General features: G+C 43.6%; 1 protein-coding gene across 1 annotated transcript in view; it reads left to right on the forward strand.

Annotated features, from left to right (window-relative positions):
* Positions 1–20,737, forward strand: part of SLC38A3 (solute carrier family 38 member 3) — a 255,214-nt gene extending 234,477 nt beyond the window's left edge. The window contains exons 13-16 of the mRNA XM_030207217.1: positions 1,890–2,014; positions 2,792–2,936; positions 12,040–12,143; positions 18,899–20,737. Coding sequence (XP_030063077.1) covers positions 1,890–2,014; positions 2,792–2,936; positions 12,040–12,143; positions 18,899–19,003 — 479 coding nt within the window. The 3' untranslated portion in view covers positions 19,004–20,737. The remainder of the gene's footprint in view (positions 1–1,889; positions 2,015–2,791; positions 2,937–12,039; positions 12,144–18,898) is intronic.
* The last annotated feature ends 3,534 nt before the right edge of the window (positions 20,738–24,271 follow it).

A 24,271-nucleotide genomic window follows, 5' to 3' on the forward strand; every position in this document is an offset into this window, starting at 1 on the left:
GCCACATTGAGCCTGCAAAAAGGTGGGAAAATGTGGGATACTAATGTATCAAATAAATAAATAAATATATTGGGTGGAGGTTTGGGCACAGAGGCTTTTTCCCTTTCTCAATAATATTCTTTTTGCACTTCACAGGAGTACAGTATTATATGAAGTACCGTGCAACTGACATAAAGAGAGTTATTTTTTGTGTCTAAATAATGTCCAAAACAGAATTCCAAAACAAAAGACCAAATAAAATCTGAAACAGGAATACACCACAGGAACAGAAACAGACTGGAAAACAGAACAAGAGATATGACAGGATGCTAGGCAAGGAATAAGAATGAATAGACGGCATGAGTACAAGTAAGGACCCACCAGTGAGCCAGCCCAGCAGTACACATGAATTGCCCAGCACTCTGGGTGGCCCTAGCCAGGCTAATCAGGGCAAAGAAGACCATACTATTACTACTACTACTAATCATTTCTATAGCGCTACTAGACGTATGCAGCGCTGTACACTTGAACATGAAGAGACAGTCCCTGCTCGACAGAGGATACAGGAACACTCACAGCACAAACTAAACCACAGGGAGATGACAGGGAAGGGAACAAATCTTAGGAGGATACATTTCTCGCATTGTAGACATCAGCACACGGCTTAAGAACTTTTCTGCATGGCTGCAGTTTAACTATTGGCCTCCTTACCATACATTTTAGTATGCCGTGTGCTGATGTTTACTATGCAAGTTAACCCTTTCCGCATTCGGCCAATAATGAGCTCATAGACCACTCTAACCGTGCACTTCTGCCCGCGGTAGCCTTCTGCATCAGCCCCTGAGACAGAAACAGTCTTGGCCTGTCTCCCTCTGAGTCATATCTTGATTTCTTTGTTTTATATCTTTTCACTTCATCAGAGTAACTTTCTGAAGCTACCACATGTCTGTCATTTTGTTTCTCTGAATATGGGAGAGAAAATGATGCAGCATTGCTCTTGCTTTTAGCGCCCTGCTGAACTGCTGAAATCAGCCAAAGGCATTGGGAGAAGTGAGGCAGGGATAACTTGTTTACTGCTTGTCAAAAAGTGTCACAAAAATGGATAAAGTGCCTCATGCTTCTTTCTTCTCCCTGTCCAAAAAAGCTCCATTGTATTTGGCCCCAAGGTTGCTAAAAGTGAATGGCGCAAATGATGATTTGGATTATTGCAAGCTCACAGTTATTCAGTTCATTTAAGTACATGAACTAAAATGTCCTGATTTGTTGCATTTTGTGGTTAGTTTTAAAACTAATGCATATTACTACTTAGCAGTAGCGTAGCCAAGGGCGGGCCTGAGTGGGCCCAGGCCCATCCACTTTGGGCTCAGGCCCACCCAGTAGCAGCACACTTATGATGTGGCTGGCAGGGATTCCCAAGCCCCACTAGCTGAAAACTCCCAACAACTGTCCCTCCTGCAGGGATCTTTGCCTGCAGCGAGCAGCAACTGATACATGCTGTGGGCCAACATGAGCAGTGTGTATTGGTTGCTGCTTGCTGCTGGTGAAACTCTGCTATTTAAAAGGTATGTTGGGGGGGGGGGCGGGGGTTGTTTGAGAGACCATATGGTATGCAGGTGAGAGAGGGAGAGACCAAATTGTAGGACAAGACAGAGTTCTGCCCACCCATCTTGGGCCCAGGCCCACCCAAAACTGGGTGTCCGGCTACGCCCCTGCTACTTAGTGCAGGGACATGTGCTACTTAGTGTTAAGATAGTTAGTGTAACACTTAGCAATGGAGACCTAATACACTGACTTCACTATAATGGCCTTTTCTCCTAAATACATTTGAAGGTTTTCATACTGATATAGCCACACCTACTTTGTTGTTATGCTTCCATAACTAACAGGCGGCTGTTCTTTTGTTCTTACAGACAAAGTGGAATCAGAGCTTCTTCACACTTACAGCAAAGTAGATCCCTTCAACATCTTAATTCTATGTGTCCGAGTGGCAGTGCTAACAGCGGTGACCCTTACAGTACCCATTGTCCTGTTTCCAGTAAGCATGACGATCTTGTTCATATGTCTGAATCAGTTGCTCAAGCAGAAAGAAATTTGGCAAAGGTAGGGTCAAAACCTAGCACAAACCAGAGAGGATGAATCCGCAAAACTCTTGCACATGATATTGCCAAATCAACATCATAGTTACAAAACCACAGAGAGATTTATTGTTGCAAGTATGACTGTCAGTACAGCATAAAACTACTTAACATTTCTAAAGCGCTGCCCGTGTTACGCAGCGCTGTACAATTTAACAAAGAAGGACAGTCCCTGCTCAAAGGAGCTTACAATCTAAAGGACAAAAAGTGCAGTCAATCAAATTGGGGCAGACTAGATTTCCTGAATGGAGGTATAATGGTTAGGTGCCGAAGGCGACATTGAAGAGGTGAGCTTTGAGCAAGGATTTGAAGATGGGTAGGGAGGGGGCTACTGATAGAGCATGTTGCACATCAGACTCAATACGGCTCTTCCTCAAAAGATGGAGAACTCTTTCTAATCATATAATTAAAGAAAAATAGAATAAGGGGCAAGGATATTGGCCTTCCACCAGTACCACCTTCTTCAGATGTTACTTGACATGAGGGGAGGAGGGAGGAAGAAGAAAAGAAAGAGAAGAGGTAAAAAGACAACAGAAGGGGGAAGAGAGGAGAGGTGTGATTTTTGTCCAGTCAGTGGTATAACTCAAGCTAAGCTTTAGTAAAAGACCCCCTAAGAAACTGAGTCTTGAAGTAAGTGCAGCAAGGATCCCATGTAACAGTTCTTCCTCTTCTGGCAGGTACGCCGAGCAATCCAGCATATGCTTTTTCAAAATAAGGAGTTCAGCTGGCTGCGTCACATTTTCATTGCCATCATCCTCCTCACCTTCATTAACCTTCTGGTTATCTTTGCACCCACCATTCTGGGTATCTTTGGCGTCATTGGTAAGTTGCATGGTGTACATTTCTCATCTTATCACTGCCATGAACCCCACTATGACATCATAAATGATATTGCAGACTGGAAATATGACAGCCGAAAAACAGCGGGTATTTCATATCGATTGTGAATAAATAACAGAGGGGGAGAGGACCTCAGACCAGTGACACTTTTTTAATCAAATAAGATTATATTCGTGTGGTCACAGATATATAATCACTGGTCCTCTACCAACCTCCTCCCTCAATATTCGTTTGTGCGCTTCTAATATTTATTAGTGCTGAATTTCTCAAACATGTTCAATAAACATCAAACACCACAGCTACTTAGCTTATTGCTGCTCCAACCAGGGGCTCCCCAGCGGTCCCGTTTCGCCACATGGGGCTTCGTCAGGGGAAGAGCACCCTTCAATGCCGGACTGTGGTAAATATCCAGCAAGCCAGTAAAGCCGCAGACAAAGAGGACCAGTGATTATATATCTGTGACCACACGAATATAATCTTATTTGATTAAAAACGTGTCACTGGTCTGAGGTCCTCTCCCCCTCTGTTATTTATTCACAATCAATATGAAATACCCGCTGTTTTTTGGCTGTTATGTTCTATAATCCAGCGGAGTGATTGCCTTTTGTTTTTGTAGACTGGAAATATGCAAATTAAAAGGGGAAATTCATGAGAAGAACACTGCCAGAACTTGTGCTTATTCCCAGCCCACATTGTGCTCTTAATTTATCCTAGTTCCTGGTACTGCTTCTGCTGTCAGCATTCTTTCCTCTTGCTGGCCTCCCTGTCAGAGCTTTTTCTTTTTCTAGATGAAAAAGGTGCCTTTACTCAGATGCATTTATTTCAGGTAGCTTTTAATTAATGTATTTCATAATATTTGTGCTTAAACGTCTGTGATGTTTGTGTTTATTATTTTGTTATTCATCTAAAAATACTGGATAAGTGAGGCATTCCTCTTCTATGTCAGTCTCACCCCCTGCAACCAGCCACATTGCTAATATTACACTAGACCCCAGAACACCAAAACTTCCTACCAATAGGCTTCTTGTCAGAGGGGGGCAGGACCCTGCAATGCTTCAACACAGGCCTCTGCTCATAGGGTCCATGCAGCACTCAATCTTCTTTAAACTTTGGACTGGCCCAGGAGGGGGCAGGGGATGGTATCAGCAGTGGCCCAGAAGCAGAGAAGGAAGAAATGCTGGACATGGGTGGGGGTAGGAAAGGGGAAATGAGATGCTGGCAAACTGGGGTAAAGAGGGAAAGGGAAGATGCTAGCCATCTGGGGGTGGTATAGAGGAAGGGGAGATGCTGGCCATCTTGGGGAGGGGGAAAGGAGAAGGGAAATGCTGAACTACAGGTACAGCCTTGAGCTTCCCTGGAGGGAGGGGATGCATGGCTGAAGGTAACTATTGTTTGCAAAAATTACAGAAGGTTATGTTAGTAAGATACTAGAAAATTATCTGGACGAACATAATATTTTGCATCCGTCACAGTCTGGATTCCAAAAGAATTATAGTACTGAGACAGTGGTAGGTTCCATTATTGCACAGGGTAAAGCTTTGTTATGTCAGGGTCAGAATTCAATTATTATTCAGTTTGATCTTTCCTGTGCCTTCAACCTGATCGATCATGATCTTATGTTGGCTAGGCAGAGTGATATAGAGGGGCATAATCGAACGGGGTGCCCAAGTTTTCCTGAGGACGTCCTCGCAGGACGTACCCACTAAGGGGCGGGGAAACCCATATTATCGAAACAAGATGGGCGGCCATCTTTCATTTCAATAATATGGTCAGAGACACCCAAATCTCAACATTTAGGTCGACCTTAGAAATGGTCATCCAAGATTTTTGGCGATAAAGGAAACCGAGGACGCACATCTCAGAAACGACCAAATCCAAGCCATTTGGTTGTGGGAGGAGCCAGCATTCGTAGTGCACTGGTCCCCCTCACATGCCAGGACACCAACTGGGCACCCTAGGAGGGGCACTGCAGTGGACGTCAGAAAAAGCTCCCATGTGCATAGCTCCCTTACCTTGGGTGCTGAGCCCCCCACCCCCAAAATCCACTCCCCACAACTGTACACCACTACCATAGCCCTTAGGGATTAAGGGGGGCACCTAGATGTGGTTACAGTGGGTTTGTGGTGGGTTTTGGAGGGCTCATATTTACCACCAGAAGTATAACAGGTGGGGGGGATGGGCCTGCGTCCGCCTGCCTGAAGTGCACTGCAGTACCCACTGAAACTGCTCCAGGGACCTGCATACTGCTGTCATGGAGCTGGGTATGATATTTGAGGCTGGCATAGAGGCTGGAAAAAAAAAATTTTAACATTTTTTTTAGGGTGGGAAGGGGTTAGTGACCACTGGGGGAGTAAAGGGAGGTCATCCCCAATTCCCTCCGGTGGTCATCTGGTCAGTTCGGGCACCTTTTTGAGGCTTGGTCGTAAGAAAAAATGGACCAAGTAAAGTCGGCCAAGTGCTCGTCAGGGACACCCTTCTTTTTTCCATTATCAGCCGAGGACGCCCCTGTGTTAAGCATGCCCCAATCCCGCCTTCGCTATGCTTCCAACACGCCCCCATGAACTTTGGTCATCCCCGTGACGGAAAGCAATTGAGGACGCCCAAAATCGGCTTTCAATTATGCCGATTTGGGCAACCCTGGAAGAAGGATGCCCATCTCCCGATTTGTGTCGAAAGATGGGCGCCTTTCTCTTTCGAAAATAAGCCTGATAGGCATTCACAGCAGTGTAATAAGTCGGTTTAGAGGTTTTTCTATCCACTCATAGGGTAAAGAAAAGTGGTAGTCTCTCAGTTAGTTGGAGTTCGTTTTGTAGGGCCACAGGGCTCTCCCTTATCACCTTTATTATTCCAACCCTTGGGTATAACACTGGATGAACTTAAGTGTTCATTATTTATACATGTGGATGATATCGCATATTGCTTCCACTGTCTGAGGCATGGGCATAGTTTGACTGTTTCATTTGGGGGAGCAAAGGATGGGGCGGAGCATATTAGCATATTCATTTGCATATATAACATAGTAGATGGCGGCAGAAAAAGACCTGCATGGTCCATCTAGTCTGCCCAACAAGATAAACTCATAGGTGGTACTTCTTGTGTATACCTTACCTTGATTTGTATCTGCCATTTTCAGGACACAGACCGTAGAAGTATTGCCCAGCACTAGCCCCACCTCCCAAACACCAGCCCCGCCTCCCAATCTCCGCTAAGCTTCTGAGGATCCATTCCTTCTGCACAGGATTTCTTTATGTTTATCCCACGCATGTTTGAATTCCGCTACCGTTTTCATCTCCACCACCTCCCGCGGGAGGGCATTCCAAGTATCTTCCACTCTCTCCGTGAAAAAATACTTCCTGTCATTTTTCTTGAGTCTGCCCCCTTCAATCTCATATCATATCCTCTCGTTCTACCGCCTTCCCATCTATGGAAAAGGTTCGTTTGTGGATTAATACCTTTCAAATATTTGAACGTCTGTATCATATCACCCCTGTTTCTCCTTTCTTCCAGGGTATACATGTTCAGGTCAGTGAGAGGAAGAGGGAGTGCTGGGTAAGGAGGAAAGAAGGAAGGAAGGAAGGGGAAAACAGCTGGCTTTTTTGGGGAATAATCATAATGAATATGTATGAGATATCAAACCAGCTCTTTCTCCCTTCCTTCCTTCCTTCTTTCCTCCTTACCCAGCACTCTCTCTTCCTCTCCAGTAGTATTTCCCCACCCCCTTTCCCATACCATGCCAGTGTTGACCTTAGAAATGCGAAATGCATAGGCTCTATATGTAGATCCTTCAAGAGGTAGTGTGTCAAGATTTAGGCTGTACACCCTTTCTGATGTTTTGGTGCCACCTCAGTAAGGCCAACACACAATCTCTCCACTGAAAAATGCTATACACAAACTTGTGCAAAAACACACTCATAACTTTACTAAACCATAACAGCACTAATTCCAAGGACAGGACGAGCTACAACCTTATGCTCTAAAACACCAATACACTACCTCGTGAAAAAAAGCAAAACAAAAAGGGATGCGAATACTACATGCTAGCAGAATACTGCACCTTGATCACACATGAAAAACACATGACACAACAAACATGACACAAGGAACTAGAAATCAAAAAATATGAAGGCAAAATACTGAACTGGAAAGTTAACTCAAGAAGTCAGACTCAGCATGCAGCAATACCAGAAAAATTGAAGCTTACATGCAAAATAGCACAGATGCACATTTCAACTTAAACTCAGCAGTTTTCCCTCCATCCATATCCAGCATTTCTCCTCACTCCCCTTCATCCATGTGCATCTACTTCCTGTCTTCCCTTCCCTCCATCCATGTCCAGCATTTCTCCTCTCTCCCTTCCCCTCCATCCATGTGCATCTCATTCTTTTGTCTTTCCTTCCCTCCATCTTTGTCCAACATTTCTCCTCTCTTCCCTGCCCTCCACTCCATCCATGTCCAGCATTTCTCCTCTCTTCCCTCTCCTCCATCCATGTGCATCTTCTTCCTGACTTCTCTCCCCTCCATCCATCCGTCCAGCAACTCTCCATTCTCCCCTGCCCTCTCCTCCATCCACCCATATCCAGCAAATGTCCTCTGTCCTCTGCCCCCTCCATTCATCCATCCATGTTCAGCAATTCTCCTCTCTCCCCTGCCCTCCCCTCCATCCATCCATGTCCAGTAACTCTCCATTCTCCCCTGCCCTCTCCTCCATCCATCCATATCCAGCAACTTTCCTCTCTCCCCTTTCCCCTCCATCCATCCATGACCAGCAATTCTCCTCCTTCCCCTGCCCTCCGCTCCATGTCCAGCGATTTCTATTCTCTGCCCTGCCCTCCTCTCCATCCATCCATCCATGTCCAGCAACTCTCCATTCTCCCCTGCCTTCTCCTCCATCCATCTCCAGCAAATTTCCTCTCTCCCCTGTCCCCTCCATCAATCCTTGTTGTCCAGCAATTCTCCTCTCTCCCCTACCCATCCTGTTTCTTTCCATCCCCTTCCCCATTCTATCCAACGTCTCCCCCCCCCCCTCCTCTCCCCCTTCGCAGCATCTCCCATCTCTCTCTCTCTCTTTCTTTCTCCTACTGGCTGCCTGGAGGAACCGTGAACTTACATGCTGTTCCCTTTCCTTCTCCGCCTCTCTTTTTCTCGCTCGCTCACTCCCTCCCTCCCCCTCCCTGGCAAAGCATAGTACAAATGTGCGCGGGGCAGTACTCCTGCTGGCGCGCTGCCGGCTTCCCTCCTCTGTCTTCCCCCCCCCCCCCCTCAATCCATGTACAGCATTTTTCCTCTCCCCCTCCCTTCCATCCATGTTCATCTCACTTCCTCTCTCTTCCCTCCTCTCCATCCATGTCCAGCATTTCAACTCTCTCCCCTCCCACCATCCTTGTGCATCTCCTTCCTCTGCCTTCCCTCTCCTCCATTCAAGTCCAGAATTTCTCCTCTCTCCCTTCCCCTCCATCCGTGTGTATCTCCTTCCTCTGTCTTTCCTTCCCTCCAACATTTCTCCTGCCCTCCCTTCCATCCATCCATGTCCAGCAACTCTCCTCTCTCCCCTGCTCTCCCCTCCCATCCATGTCCAGGGTAAACCTACAAAACAGATGAAGATGTGATTCCATGTGCCCCAGTGAAAGGAGAGTTTAATTCTACTTCCATTTAATTTTCCATCATCTTTATAAACACTAGGCTTCCCAAGGCAGATTACAACCAGACAGTTAAGATGAACCCATCAGAAACAGAATATTCTCACTAAAATCTGGCCATCTGAATTGTATAGAATAATAGTGAAGAAAAATGAGCACAAACTACAGAATTTATAATTGCTGTTTCTACTAGCTACAATAATTTCTGAAGTTGTTTTAGTGAAATTCAATTATTTATTTTCTCCTCCACCTTGTAAGGCACTGCCTACCCAACAAAAACAATGTTAGACTAAAGATGGACCAACAATAAAGAACGAGAACGTAGATGCAGCAGCTCACAGGTTTGCTTGCTGTGTTTTGAGTGAACGGCGACAGCTGTGCAGGGGAGTGGAAACAGAGATTTACCAATGGCTTCCTTCCTTACAGTGGACTAGATAGGCTGGCTCACTTCCACTCCACTCTCTAGTACCGAAGTTGTAGCGGCGAACTGGCGGGCAGCGGTAGTAAAAGCAGCAAGCAGGCAGGCTCGACTCCGTCCTTCGCTTCCCTGCCCTCTCAGTGTCCTGCCCGCCCGAAAGGAAATGACATCAGAGGAAGGCGGGACGCAGAGAGGGCAGGGAAGCGAAGGACGGAGTCGAGCCTGCCCGCTTGCTGCTTTTACTACCACCACCTGCTAGTACCGGCACAAAAAAAGCACTGGGTAAGACTAAGTCATTTGGGGGGGCAATGCCCCCCTCGCCCCCCCAAACTACACCCATGCTCTGCGTGCGCCAAAACACATACCCACACTACCGCAGGCCACTTTTTGCCGCAGATTAGTAAATGGGCCCCATAATAAAATCAACAAACATACAGAAATAATAAAATAAACAATATAAAATTCTAACAAACATCTCTTGGACCTAATAAAATAACAGTATACAATAAGTACCCTAAAGGTAAATTAACAAATCCCGCAAATCATTCCATCAAATACATTCAAATAAACAGAAACTTTTAAAGCTCTTTGAAACCCTAATAAATCATCTCTTAATCTAACAGAAAGGACTTTATTCCATAAAAGTGGCAAGGAATATGAGTAAGCATAAGAGTAAGTGCACTCAAGACGCACAATTCTTGCACAAGGAAGAAGAAAATGCTTCTCATACTGATTGTAAAGAACATAGAGGGGCATGAATTTTTTTTTCAAAAAGTATTTTAGTACCATTCTATGAAAAGCTTTAAAAGCTAATATCAACAATTTAAAAGAACGTTTCTCAATTGGAAGCCAATGCAAAAAAAGAAAAAGAAAAGAAGTTTTTCAGCTGTCAAGCCGCTGCATTCTGAATATGTTGAAGTCTCTTTAAGCTCTTATTTGGTAATCAACAAATATTGCATTACAGTAATCAACACGCAAGATCACATAAGCATACAATTAATTGAGCAAAATCAGATATGGCAAAATACTACTACTACTAGAAATCATTTCTATACCACTACCATTCGTACGCAGCGCTTCACAATTGAACATGAAGAAAGGACAGTCCCTGCTCAAGAGAGAAGAATCCTACAAAGTTGAATTAAATAATAAAAGGAACAGCTAACCAAGGGGTCCTCTTACAAAGCCGCAATAGAGCTACCTTGGCAAGGGCATGTAGCAAATCAGCCCCACCCCTGGGCTACTGCAGGAGCCCAGCAATAGTTCAGGTGTGTGTCTCGCGCCATTTTTGGCACTCAGAATTATTTTTCTTTTTTAGCACTGGGGCCTTACCCAGTGGTAATCAGGTAGTGCCATGCGCTGCCCAGTTACCACTGGGTTATCGTGGGAGCCCTTGCCGGCTCCTAAATAGGAGTTGGTAACGGATTCCCCAGGAAATGGTCATGAGGCAAGTCCTTAACTTACCACATTGCCATTTGCTGTGGTAAAATGGGGCCTAGAGGCACGGCAAATACACGTGCTGACACCACCGCAGGGCCCCCTTTAACCGTAGTTGGTAATGAGGTACATGACTTTCAAAGGTTAGCCCTGCATGCAAAAGAACTCCCAAACTAATGACTGTACTGTTGCACTTCTGTGTGAACTTCTTGGAGGTTAAATGCAGTGGGGGCTGAAGAACTTTAGTTTCAGCAGAATCAGAACCTTAAAAAGATAGTTATGCATTAGAAATAAAATTTAATCTCACAGATTATACTCACTGTGCAGTGTTTGGTTCTGATATCCTTGATTGGTCCAATTGCTGCAGGTCACTGTAGGCGTTTTCTTTTGTTGTCCAGGATATAGTGTAATACATGGCAACCATAAAGTTTTACTTGTTCCTCCTGAAGAAGCATGGAGAAATGTAGTTCTGCATTGGGGAACACTTGATCATTTGACAGTGTGTTCACTGCATGGAGTTCATACACCCAGAAGTGTAGCCAGGTTGTGACACCAAGGGGAGCGGAGAATGGACAGTGTAGGCGCATGCACGCACTACATAGGCGTGATGGACTGCTGAAAAACAGGTGGCGCCATGAAAAGTCCATTTGGGGGAGCTGTTGCTCCCCTGGCACTCCACCTATCTACGCCTCTGCATACATCACATGACCAGACAACCACAGTGGTTTTGATATCTTTAGCTGGTTTGCAATTATTTTGGAGAAATAACTGCGTCAAATCAATGTATACATTGCTTAGGTGACATTTCCAATGTTTTGAATGAAAGAATTATTCTTGGATGACTTTAATGAACTTTGGATGTCTTTGGGTTGGAGATGGGGGGGGCGGGGTTCTTAAATGTATTCACAGCCCAAAGTTTGGGGCAGGTATTATTGGACTCATTTGATGAGATCTTTTTGTTTATGTTCAACACTGATAGTTCTGGATTATGTGGTCTGAATGGTTTGTGTGGAGTGAATGAATGTTATGAGTGAGTTTATTATGATAATATGCACGTTTTATAGTCAATTAAAACATTTTCATATTATATATGTAGGTGGTCTGGAGTATATTTTTTAGTAAGTGTTATTGTAATATTTACTCCAGTTTACTTGTGATTATCCATAAAGTATAATAATTATTAGGAACAGAAACTTCAGGATTTTTAAGGCTGTATTTGCAGGCTGCTCTCATTTCAGGCACCTGTACAGGGGCTTAGGCTGCATGAGGTGCGTGAAAAGCAGGAACTGTGGCACAGAAAAAAACACAGGCAGTGGAGAAAGGGACAACAGACAGTAAGCAGCTCAGGGAAGTGTAGGGTGGGAACTACAGAGAAAACTGAATATTTTGTGACCTACATGTCATGCCAACAGATCTCAACCATGTTTCATAGCACCTCTTGTTATTTCAGTACTGAGATCTTTACACCTCAAATCTACCTTGCAACACCTCCTACTGTTCCAGTCCACAGACACACACACAAATCGCTGCCCATTTAGCTGATTACTGAGCTTGTTTCTTTTTAAAATCTCTGAATTTTCTTTTTTTTTTCCAGGAGCCACATCAGCCCCTTGCTTGATCTTCATATTTCCAGCTATCTTTTACATCCGCATCATGCCAAAGGACAAAGAACCCATGAACTCCACCCCTAAAATCTTGGTATGTCTGATGTGATCTATAATATCTTGCTAATGGGAAAGATTACTTTTCTGTTACGTCATTTTTCCTGGTACGGTACTTCAGAGATTATTTAATACTTGTGATAATATTCTTTAAAGTAAATTATCTCGGTAAATAAAAATGATATCTACACATTAGTCACTTCATAAAATAGAAGAGCTTGCACATATAGAGAAAAGGGGGAGGGAAAACCTTTTCTCCTCTAAGTCTTGCTGAATAGCTTCACGTGGTGACCTCCGTAGTGATAGCTATACCAATTTGCAGAAAGGTGACACTAATATATAGGTTATGGTAGGAAGGAAAAAGGATACATACTGGCCGCTCGTCACCCAGGATAAAAAGGTGTCCACCTCTGGCTTACATACTAGGGCTAATAATGGTTGAAGAGAGAGTGCAAAACCATCAGGACTTCTCCCTGATGCAGCCATAGGCCATGTTAACCTTGCTTATGGACCCACTGCAGCAGGAGATAAGCCACAGAAACTAATGAAAAAGTTGAGAAGACTAGAAACTTATGTGCACGCCTGAAGATGAAAAAGAGATAATGCATACTATGAACCCTGCACTTGATTACAGGGGGTACCCAAAGAAAGAACACCAGAAAATGGAGGAAAGAGGAAGTATATCAAAGGAACATCTGCAAAAGACAACTGAGATTGTACTGGCATGGTCCAGAAGCCTGGCACCAAATCAAGGCTAGTGAAACATGTTGCACCTTTAACTGTGGCTAGATTCTGGTCTAAGGATATCATTGCCTGCCTGGTCAAGGGTACCTTCTTGTTCAGTTGGTGATAGTCCAGTGCAGTCCACCAGGTATTTTTTTTCAGGATGGGCCACAGGGGCGAGTTAAGTACTGTTGCACTGTCGGGTGATACCTCTGGCTTATAGGATAATAATCCATTAGTGCCTAATGTTCCCATAATTGGGCACTAATGAGTTAAGGATCTCCTGCACAGATTCATATGATGTCATACAAAGACTGGCTTGCTGTTGGGATCAGTGAACACACGGGTGACATGAACATTGGTCAAACCACAGTCAAGGATCAATAGCAAAAAGGTCTTTATGTTAATCTGTTCGTGAGCCCTTGTGCCTAGGCTGAGGTTTAGGAAGGACCTTAGCCAAGGCCTAGGGTAGACCAAACAGGCACTATGCAATGCCACGGCCACAAAGCCCTGCACACTCAGGATACTCAACTAGTACCAGCAGAAAAGAGAGATAGACCACTTAGGCGGGCCTCACGGCCGAATGGGAACCCACTTGTACAGAGTCCAGCGTACGGTCCTCACGGCCGAATAGGAACCGAGTCATACACTAGGGAAGGGAAAAGAACAACAAGGGGTCTCAAAAGGGACTGGAGCTCATGCAACGCACACAGCGCTAACTAGTGACACAAGGGAAGGGTGAAAGACACAAAGCTGGCAGGTACAGACTACGACCAGAGGGAGAGAATGCAAACAAAGGCTACACAGAAACACAGGTAGCAGAGGCAAAGCCCACAGGAAAAAAAAGGGGAAGCCGAGGACAGAATGGGACATGGACTCTACAAGAGCGAAGCTCCACAGGAATGGCTGACCAAGGAGAAACAGGCTGAAGGAAAAGGCTGCTCAGCAGAGGCAGAGCTCTGCACATAAAGGGTAAACACTGAAGAATGGGAAACTTAAACAAGCAAACAGGACCGATTACAACAGACAGAGAGGCTGCCTAACAGCAGCAGCACTTACAGGAAGCAAATACCAAGCTCTGCACATAAAGGGTAAATACTTAAGAAAGGGAAACTCAAACAAACGAACAGGAATGATTACAAGGGACAGAGAGGCTGCCAACAGAGGCAGGACTTACAGAAGGCAAATACCAAGCTCTGCACAAAAGGGTTAATACTGAGGAAAGGGGAACTAAACAAACAAACAGGAACAATTACAAGGGACAGAGAGGCTACCAACAGAGGCAGGACTTTAAAAAAGGTTACAGAGGAGTTCCGGGAAATTATAGACCGGTGAGTCTGATGTCGGTGCCGGGCAACATGAAAGACTCCAGAGGAAATTGGGGAGTCATTGGATAGGAGGTAGTGTTCTATTGTGGATTAAAAACTGGTTAAAAGATAGAAAACAGAGAGTAGGGTTAAATGGTCAGTATTCTCAATGGAGAAGGGTAGTTAGTGAGATTCCCCAGGGGTCTGTGCTGGGACACTGCTTTTTAACATTTTTATAAATGACCTAGAGATGGGAGTAACTAATGAGGTAATTAAATTTGCTGATGACACAAAGTTATTCAAAGTCGTTAAATTGCGGGAGGATTGTGAAAAATTACAAGAGGACCTTACGAGACTGGGAGACTGGGCGTCTAAATGGCAGATGACGTTTAATGTGAGCAAGTGCAAAGTGATGCATGTGGGAAAGAGGAACCCAAATTATAGCTATCAGGCTTATTTTCGAAAGTGATCGCCGGCCATTTCCCGACATAAATCGGGAGACGGCCGGCGATTTCTCAAAAGCGGCGAAATCGGTATAATTGAAAGCGGCGTTTTTGACAGCGCCGCTTTACCGTCGCCTCACTGGTGAAAGTTCAAGGGGGTGTGTCAGTGGCTTAGCGAAGGAGGGACATGGGTGGGCATGGGCGTGGCTACCAGATGGCCGGCTTGCACGGATAATGGAACAAAAAAAAGCGGCGTTAATCAGTATTTCGCCGGGTTTACTTGGTCCATTTATTTTACACAAGTACATAAGTAATGCCATACTGGGAAAAGACCAAGGGTCCATCAAGCCCAGCATCCTGTCCACGACAGCGGCCAATCCAGGCCAAGGGCACCTGGCAAGCTTCCCAAACGTACACACATTCTATACATGTTATTCCTGGAATTGTGGATTTTTCCCAAGTCCATTTAATAGCGGTTTATGGACTTGTCCTTTAGGAAACCATCCAACCCCTTTTTAAACTCTGCTAAGCTAACCGCCTTCACCACTTTCTCCAGCAACGAATTCCAGAGTTTAATTGTACGTTGGGTGAAGAAGAATTTTCTCCAATTTGTTTTAAATTTACTACACTGTAGTTTCATCGCATGCCCCCTAGTCCTAGTATTTTTGGAAAGCGTGAACAGACGCTTCACATCCACCTGTTCCACTCCACTCATTATTTTATATACCTCTATCATGTCTCCCCTCAGCCATCTCTTCTCCAAGCTGAAAAGCCCTAGCCTCCTTAGTCTTTCTTCATAGGGAAGTCGTCCCATCCCCGCTATCATTTTAGTCGCCCTTCACTGCACCTTTTACAATTCTACTATATCTTTCTTGAGATGCGGCGACCAGAATTGAACACAGTACTCAAGTTGCGGTCGCACCATGGAGCGATACAACGGCATTATAACATCCTCACACCTGTTTTCCATACCTTTCCTAATAATACCCAACATTCTATTCGCTTTCCTAGCCGCAGGAGCACACTGAGCAGAAGGTTTCAGTGTATTATCGACGACGACACCCAGATCCCTTTCTTGGTCCGTAACTCCTAACGTGGAACCTTGCATAACGTAGCTATAATTTGGGGGTTTTTTTCCCACATGCATCATCTTGCACTTGCTCACATTAAACGTCATCTGCCATTTAGCCACCCAGTCTCCCAGTATCGTAAGGTCCTCTTGTAATTTTTCACAATCCTGTCGCGAGTTAACGACTTTGAATAACTTTGTGTCATCAGCAAATTTAATTACCTCGCTAGTTACTCCCATCTCTAAATCATTTATAAATATATTAAAGATTATGTCTATAGCAGTAATCAACTTTATCAAAATAGTACAAGTTTTTGAAGGGAATAAATAGTGGTAGAGATGATATTTTGTGGAGACTTAAACTGATGATGACATTTAGAGATAGGAAAGAGTATTTTTTCAGATGATATTGCTTTTGTCTTCTGGATTAGCTTCTAGAAAGAGTAGTTAGGAAATCAAGAGAATGTTGGATATGATGAACATCTGGTCTTCTTTCAACATGACATATGTAACAATAGGTTAAGTAACAGTAGAAAAGGGGGAACCTAGACAATTCTTTCTCACATGATATAAAGAACCAAGCCCCCAAAATAGGAGTTTGACCTTGCTTCTGTTAGATAGTGCATGACTCATTGGAAAAACAAACTCAAGAAGTATCAGATGGGAAGCACCTATCCCAGGAGGGATCCATGGGAGCCAGTTCAGGGTGTTATGACACAAATATTACTGCTCTGATTTCAACATGAAAATGTGAAAATGCAGGTTAGGAAAATCTAGCAGAATTTGCAGCCTGATTACTGCTCCTGCTGTTTAGGTAAGCAGATGCCCTTTTATTGCTGAAAGTGTGGAGAGCAGCAGTGGAGCAGTCTCTTCAGTGTTCTTCCTGAACTTTTTGGTTTGTAAGAGAGGCTGCTTTTGCTGCACTGTTACAATGCTGCTACCTAACAGTAGGTCAGGTAGTCCTTTTAGTGACACTGGACCTGATGTATTTTATTTGTTTTATTTGTTACATTTGTATCCCACATTTTCCCACTTATTAGCAGGCTCAATGTGGCTTACATAGTACCGTAATGGCGTTTGCCAGTTCCAGTATGAACAAATACAAGGTGATATTATGGTAAAATAAGGTTCAGGTATGATGAATACTTTGGTGGAGTTTAGGGAGGAAGAGGGAGAGTTTGGATATTTCCATTACGGTCTTTGGTTTCATTATGTCGCAGATATCCAGGTTTTTTATGTTGGTTCGGTGGGGTATGCCTTTCTGAACAGGTTTGTTTTTAGGGCCGTATGGAAATTTAAGTGGTCGAGCCTAGTTTTTACTACTTTTGGCAGTGCTTTCCATAATTGTGCGCTTAAATAGGAAAAGCTGGATGCATAAGTTGATTTGTATTTGAGTCCTTTGCTGCTTGGGTTGTGGAGATTTAGGTATGAACATGATGATCTTGTAATGTTTCTAGTTGGCAGGTCAATGAGGTCTGTCATATATCCCGGGGCTTCGCCGTAAATAATTTTGTGAACTATTGTGCAGATTTTGAAAGCAATACATTCTTTGACTGGGAGCCAGTGCAGTTTTTCTCGGAGGGGTTTGGCGCTTTCAAAACACGTTTTTCCAAATATAAGCCTGGCTGCTGTGTTTTGTGCGGCCTGAAGTTTCTTTATGATTTGTTCTTTGCATCCCGCATAGATTCCACTGCAGTAATCTGCATGGCTTAATACCATTGATTGTATCAGGTTGCGAAATACTTCCCTTGGGAGGAATGGTTTCAAGCGTTTGAGTTTCCACATTGAGTGAAACATTTTCTTTATGGTGGAGTTTCCACATTGAGTGAAACATTTTCTTTATGGTGGATTTCACTTGGTTCTGTAGTGAAAGGTTTTGGTCGATTGTTACTCCGAGAATTTTCAGGCTGTCTGAGATAGGGAGGGAGTAATCCGGGGTATTGATGTTTGATGGTTTGTGTGTAGTGTATTGGGATGAGATACTGAGACAATGTGTTTTTTCTGTGTTGAGTTTTAGTTGGAATGCATTTGCCCATGAGCTCATGATGTTTAGACTGAGGTTGATTTCATTATTGATTTCTGGCAGATCGTGTTTGTAGGGGATGTATATTGTAACGTCATCAGTGTAGATGAATAGGTTAAGGCTTTGGATGGATAAGGCCTTGGCTAGTGGGGTCATCATGAGGTTGAAGAGGATCGAAGATAGTGGTGATCCTTGCGGTACTCCGCAGTCTGGTTTCCAAGGTGATATGTTTTTACTTTATTTCACTTGGTATGTTCTGGTGGTTAGGAAACCTTTGATCCATTTGATAGTATTTCCACCAATTCCGAAGTACTCTAGGAGTCTTAATAGTATGTTGTGGTTGACCTTGTCGAACGCGCTGGACATGTCAAATTGGAGAATGCTTTTTCCTATTGCTATTTCCTGCTTGAATTTAGTTAGGAGAGTAAGTAGTACTGTTTCGGTACTGTGTAGGGGGCGAAATCCTGATTGTGAGTTGTGTAGTATTGTGAATTTATTTATGTAGTCATTAAGTTGTCTGGTTACCAAGCCTTCCATTAGTTTGACTACCAATGGGATAGACGCTACTGGGCGGTAGTTGGTGATGTCATTTGTTTTTTTCTTGGCGTCTTTTGGTATTGGGGTGAGCAGGATGTTGCCTTTTTCTTTAGGGAACATGCCTTGTTGGAGCAAGAAGTTTAGGTGGGATGTGAGGTCTGTTATGAAGCGGTGGGGGTGGATTTTATTAGGAAGCTGGGGCAGGTGTCCAATTGACAGTGGCTGTTGGAATACTTATTAATTGCCTGGGTAACTGTATCGGTGGTGAGGAGAGCGAAATTTGTCCAGATTCGGTCCACTGGGTATTCACCAGAAGTTGGATCTAGTCCATTGTTGAAGTATGGACTTATTCCTCTGTTCACAAGAATTATTTCATTTATTTATATACCACCAGCAAGCCCAAAAGCTATCAAAGTCATATACGTTCAGGTACTATAGGTATTTCCTTGTCCCTGCAGGGCTCATAATCTAAATTTGTACCTGAAACAATGGAAGGTTGAGTGATATGCCCAAGATCAGAAGGAGCTGCAGTGGGATTTGAACCTGGCTCTCAACACTGCTGCTCTAACCATCAGGTCAATCCTCTACTTCCTAGAATACCCCTAGCCCTCCTTCTGGCTTTGCCTTTTTTATGTATGGATTGAGCCTTATCTACATGGACTGACCCACTTCTGTTCTTCTATTATGCAGGCAGCATGTTTTGCAGGCCTTGGTGTCCTCTTCATGATTATGAGTCTGAGTTTCATCATCATCGACTGGGCTACTGGATCCAGCAGTAGTGGAGGAAGCCATTAGTCAACAAGATTGTCAGCCATATACCTGCCCAGCAACATGTCAGGCTCTGCTCTGCTCAAGGAAGAAGCTGGCATGACACTTATCTCTTTCCTAACTACCAACAGGAACATTCATTCACTATTAGTACTGTACAGTAGTCTGGGCCATACGTGCACACTAGAGTTGGTGATGTGAGTTTGGAATCACTGTCACAACTGAAGAGTGGGAAGACCTTGGTTTTAGCTGCTATGTTATTCTCAATAGTGATTGGTATTTGCCTGGTAGGATACAATGTTATAAATTATACAATTATTCCTATTTCAAAACTGCACCCAGTCACAGCTCTGAGTGTTCGAATCCTAGCACAATAATGGAAACCAAGGGTACTGAGGGGCATCAGCATGATAAAATAATGCACGTAATCCAGGGTGGAATAATTAGGGCAAAATAGCTTACAGCTATGTTATATGTGATATATCAATGGGAAAATATTATATAGTCATTGTTTGTGAGATAACCATGTTTAAACCATGTTTTAAAAAAATACATAGTCTTAGTTCAAAGTAAAATAATGAACCACCATGGCTGTAACGGCATAGGGCATCTAAGTGCTAAATGGGATGTCTGACAAAAGCATCACTGAACATTGTGCTTTTTGTGAAACATAGGAGCACATGTGAAGGTTACAGTACATCCAGCAGGATCAGCCTTTTTGTATAATACATGTCCAAAAAGAGTGCCATCGCTTGGGGTTTTGCCCATGTAAGTACTGCATTTACTAAACTGGAAGTCTAGGATCAGCCAATTAAGCCAAGTGAAATAACACTCTTTAGTGAATTTTCAACACCAGAGAGGTAAGCAATCATCACTGCAATCCAAAGTTCAAATGAGCAGTCAGCTGACGCACCTGTGTAAGAACAGCCATAAATGTAATTTTTAAAAATTACAGGTGCATTGTTGTTGTAAAATAGAAATATGTACTGAAAAGATACCCACAACACACCCCCTTCCGATCTGTGCATGCTGGAGCTTTCTATTAATAATACAGGCTTTCCGAATTTGTTTTTTTTACACTTGTAATAGTGTATAAATGTCACTATTCACATATGTAAAAGTTGTATAAGGCTCCTCCAGAATCGAGCTTCGTACCACTATGGTCCTCGGCAATGTTCTCTAATTTTTACTGGCCCATGTGCATAATATTCTGTGCACAAGTATGGCCTATGCTTACAAAGAAAGCCAGCAAAACTTTTCTGTGCACTGTTGTGTGCACTCCATTTCTGACCCATGTGCGTGCACACATGTGCACAGCTTAGAGGGAACACTGGTCCTCAGTAATAACGTGAGAATAGTAGGATGGTGAGATAGTGTTATTCTGTTAATCCCTCTCAGGCTGCCAAACTTCACCTACGTTCACATACATCAGCTGAGTAAGTTATATATTTGGGATGGTCAGATTCCTGATGTCATTGAGTGCTCCTAGAGTAGTGAGATATTAATAAAACGGTTTCAAAGATTTATAGGTTTTTGGCAAGTGCAGAAATGCCTGTTGTGAACCTGGATTTGGAAGTTTTTCAGAAGTTAATTTAAATTAGGAAGTTATGCATTATGAAAATTAAGAACCTATGGGTCAGTATTCAAAAGCAGTTTTGCATTTACCGGTAACAGTAAGCGTCTAAATCTTCCAGCTGCCAAATGTCAAAGGTACTATACAGATACTGGCCAATATTCAAAACCATCTAACTGGCCAGGAACGGCACCTGGCCGGTTAAATCGCACTTCACTGGCTATCTGCTGATATTCAGCGGGAGATAGCCGGCTGCCTACTGCTGAATATTCCCAGTTAGCACTTAGCAGATAACTGGTTATATTGTGTGATTATAACCAGCTATCCGCCGATTTTCAGCATGTTGCTGGTTAAGTTTGGTGTCCAAATTTGGCTTCGTCAATAGCAGGTCTGTCTGTGGCCGCTATGAACTTAGCCAGCCGGCCAGCACAGAATATCAACTTGGCCGGCCAAAAATAAACTGAATATTGGCCCAGCACTGAATATCCAGCATCATCGCCAACTGCGGGACTTAGCCGGGCTAACTCCCGCAGTCTGAATATCAGATCCATAGTACTGGTAGAAAATTGCTCCAGCTGCTTTGGAAATACCCATGCATATATCCGCATAAGCGCTATGCTGTAAATACTTAATTTCAGACTATTCTAAGCTTTGCGCATCCCTGCTGCATTCAAGTGTGGGCGCCAAAATGTTAGTCATGTCAATACCGGGTTATGCTTGGCTTTGGTCACCTAAATGAAAGTACCCAGTAATAGAATTGCCCCATGGTTTCTGTGCAGATTTAAGATGAAGCAAGGGTGGGAACGTAAAGCTATACGCCTAGCAGCAATACACAAAGCCTAGGTAATTATTAAAGCAGTCCCAGCGTAACCAGCTAGCTTATATGTAAAGCAAATTCAGTTTGTGTATTACGGGGCCCTTTTACTAAACCACTGCAAAACGTGGGCTGCGGAAGTGTGAGCGCATCTTTTGGGTGCATGCTGGACCAGTTTTTGCCGCGTCCTGGATAAAGGACCTTTTCTAAGGGGCCGGAAAATGGATGTGCAGCAAAATAGAAACCAGCGTGCGTCCATTTTGGGCCTGATACCTTACCGCCATCCATTAGCTTAGCAGTAAAGTCTCTCATGCCGCATGCGCAAACTGCCATTTATGGCCAGGTAAGCGCTACAGGGAAGACACATGCCAAATTCAGAATTACCACCCGGGGCAGGTGGTAGCCGGGTGGTAATGCTGATTTGATGCACACTGGATGAACATTTGTATAAGGGCCCCCTATATGTACAGTCAGTGCCTAAATCCCATAGCACATCTCAAAAACGGGTGTAGCTAGGGAAAGGGCATGGGTGGTCCAAACATGTGCACAAATTATTTGGGTATTTTATTAGCTGTAGACCTTGTAGTCAGTTTCCAAAGGGAAGACAACACAGGTGATTTCATTTTGGAAACTGCTAGCTATGTGGCCACCAATGCACCAGATATTTCTGGAAGAAAACCACTCTGCTTACATTTGAAAATCCAAATGTTTTTGTGTGTTTGCTTCCCCAACCCAAATGCACTCTTGGGAATGTCTTTTTGTAAGTTAGCTAAGAGATTGTGCATTGTGAAAAAGCTCACATGTAATTGTAGCCAGTTTGAGCGGACTATTTTCAACCAGGTCCATCTAAACAGCTATATCGCCTTGATAAATGTCCTCCCTGTGTATTATATTGAATAATTTATTTATTTATTTTAAGATTTATATCCCACTCCATCCAATGTTCTGGGCGGGTTACAATAAACGTATGTAATAATAAAATATATAAACAAAAACTAGACCAACATCACTAATCGTCAATGTACTCCTTAACAGTTTATCATGCTGGTACCCTAAATCACATCATCATATAGTAACATAGTAGATGATGGCAGAGAAAGACCTGCACGGTCCATCCAGTCTGCCCAACATGATAAACTCATATGTGCTACTTTATGTGTATACCTGACCTTGATTTGTATCTGTCATTTTCAGGGCACAGACCGTAGAAGTCTGCCCAGCACTAGCCCTGCCTCCCACCACCGGCTCTGCCAGCCAATCTCCGCTAAGCTTCTGAGGATCCATTCCTTCTGAACAGGATTCCTTTATGTTTATCCCACACATGTTTGAATTCCGTTACCGTTTTCATCTCCACCACCTCCCGCGGGAGGGCATTCCAAGTATCCACCACTCTCTCCGTGAAAAAATACTTCCTGACATTTTTCTTGAGTCTGCCCCCCTTCAATCTCATTTCATGTCCTCTAGTTCTACCACCTTCCCATCTACGGAAAAGGTTCATTTGCGGATTAATACCTTTCAAATATTATAAAGGGAAATAGTGAGAAGAAGTTTACATCAGGGGAAGAAGTAAAAGAAGAGTGTCCCAAGAGAGACGGGTAGGCAGCAGGGCTTCTTAATTTCCTGTAATTCTTAACTCTGATTTCATTTGAACTGTCCTAAGCAGTGTGACGAGGTCCACACCTAATTTACCAGAATTTGCACTGCCTTGTCCATTGTTTTCTTTTCTTTTTTATTATACAGTAATTAGAATTGTATTCATTCTTGTGCAAGATACCAAAGGTTGTCTCCCTGTTACTTTTCTACTCATTTTCAACAAGGAAAGGAATTAATAGAGGGCAGATGTTTAAAAATGTTTTCTTTGTAAAAATGTGACATTGACAGAAAAATGAAGGCAGATAAAGACCATATGCCCATCATGCTATCTACTATCTGTTAGAGATCCTATGTATTTGTCATACAATGGCCGATGTTAAGAAACTGCTAATCGTTGCAGGTTAGTATTGATCTGCTTATACCATCTCAGCTGAACATTAATCCACTTTTGTCTTTGGAAATTTTAGTTTTCAAGATCAGGCACTGCAATTTTCTAAAAAACAAAAACAAAAAACAAACAAACCCTGTTTGCACACATTGACAAATACCAGAACAGCAAAAGTGAAGGTGACTACAGGTTAGATAACTTTGCAAACTGGATTCTTAGGGCCCTGTTTACTAATTTACATTAGTATTTTTAGCTCATGCACAAAATTAGCACATGTTGTGTAGGCGCCCATAGGAATATTGTGGGCACCTACACAGCGTGCACTAAAAACGCTAACACGCCTGTAGCACGGCTTATTAAACAGGACCCTTAGTCCTTGTTCTGTCCGCTGACAGCCTCGCACTAGTTTATAACGTGATCCTAAAATGTGTGTAATGCTTTTACTGTTATTCTCATTTCTAAGGACTATCATTGCTGCAGTTCTCACTCTGCAAAGATATGTGAGCAAGACATTGTGTGTAATGTAGTTCACAGGCAATGCAACCACACTTGCCTGTCTGTATAAGAACGGTTACCACTGGTTATGAGGCCACTCAGACTTCTTTTCTCTCTAAGCCAAGCTTGGCTCCTGTGTCTACCTGCTATCATTTCCTGTTCAGTCTTACTATATCTGTCCTGAGAGGTCAGCCAGGTATGACCTTTCCCTCCAATTGAGAGCCGTCCTCTAGGACCACCCCTTGCTACCCGATGGCAGGCTCTGTCCCTATTGGTCTCTATCTGCTCCTCCCTGAGCCTGTGTGAGGCTTCAACACCTCTTTGTCTCTTCAGCCATGAGGCATTTCACCATCTTGCTAGAGACATGGAGCATGCACCATCGTGCCCCAGACAGCTCTGTCCTGCTGAAACTCCCTGCAACGAACTTGGTTT

This window comes from Microcaecilia unicolor, chromosome 6 (assembly GCF_901765095.1).
Source record: "Microcaecilia unicolor chromosome 6, aMicUni1.1, whole genome shotgun sequence".
In the NCBI taxonomy this organism is placed as follows: domain Eukaryota; kingdom Metazoa; phylum Chordata; class Amphibia; order Gymnophiona; family Siphonopidae; genus Microcaecilia; species Microcaecilia unicolor.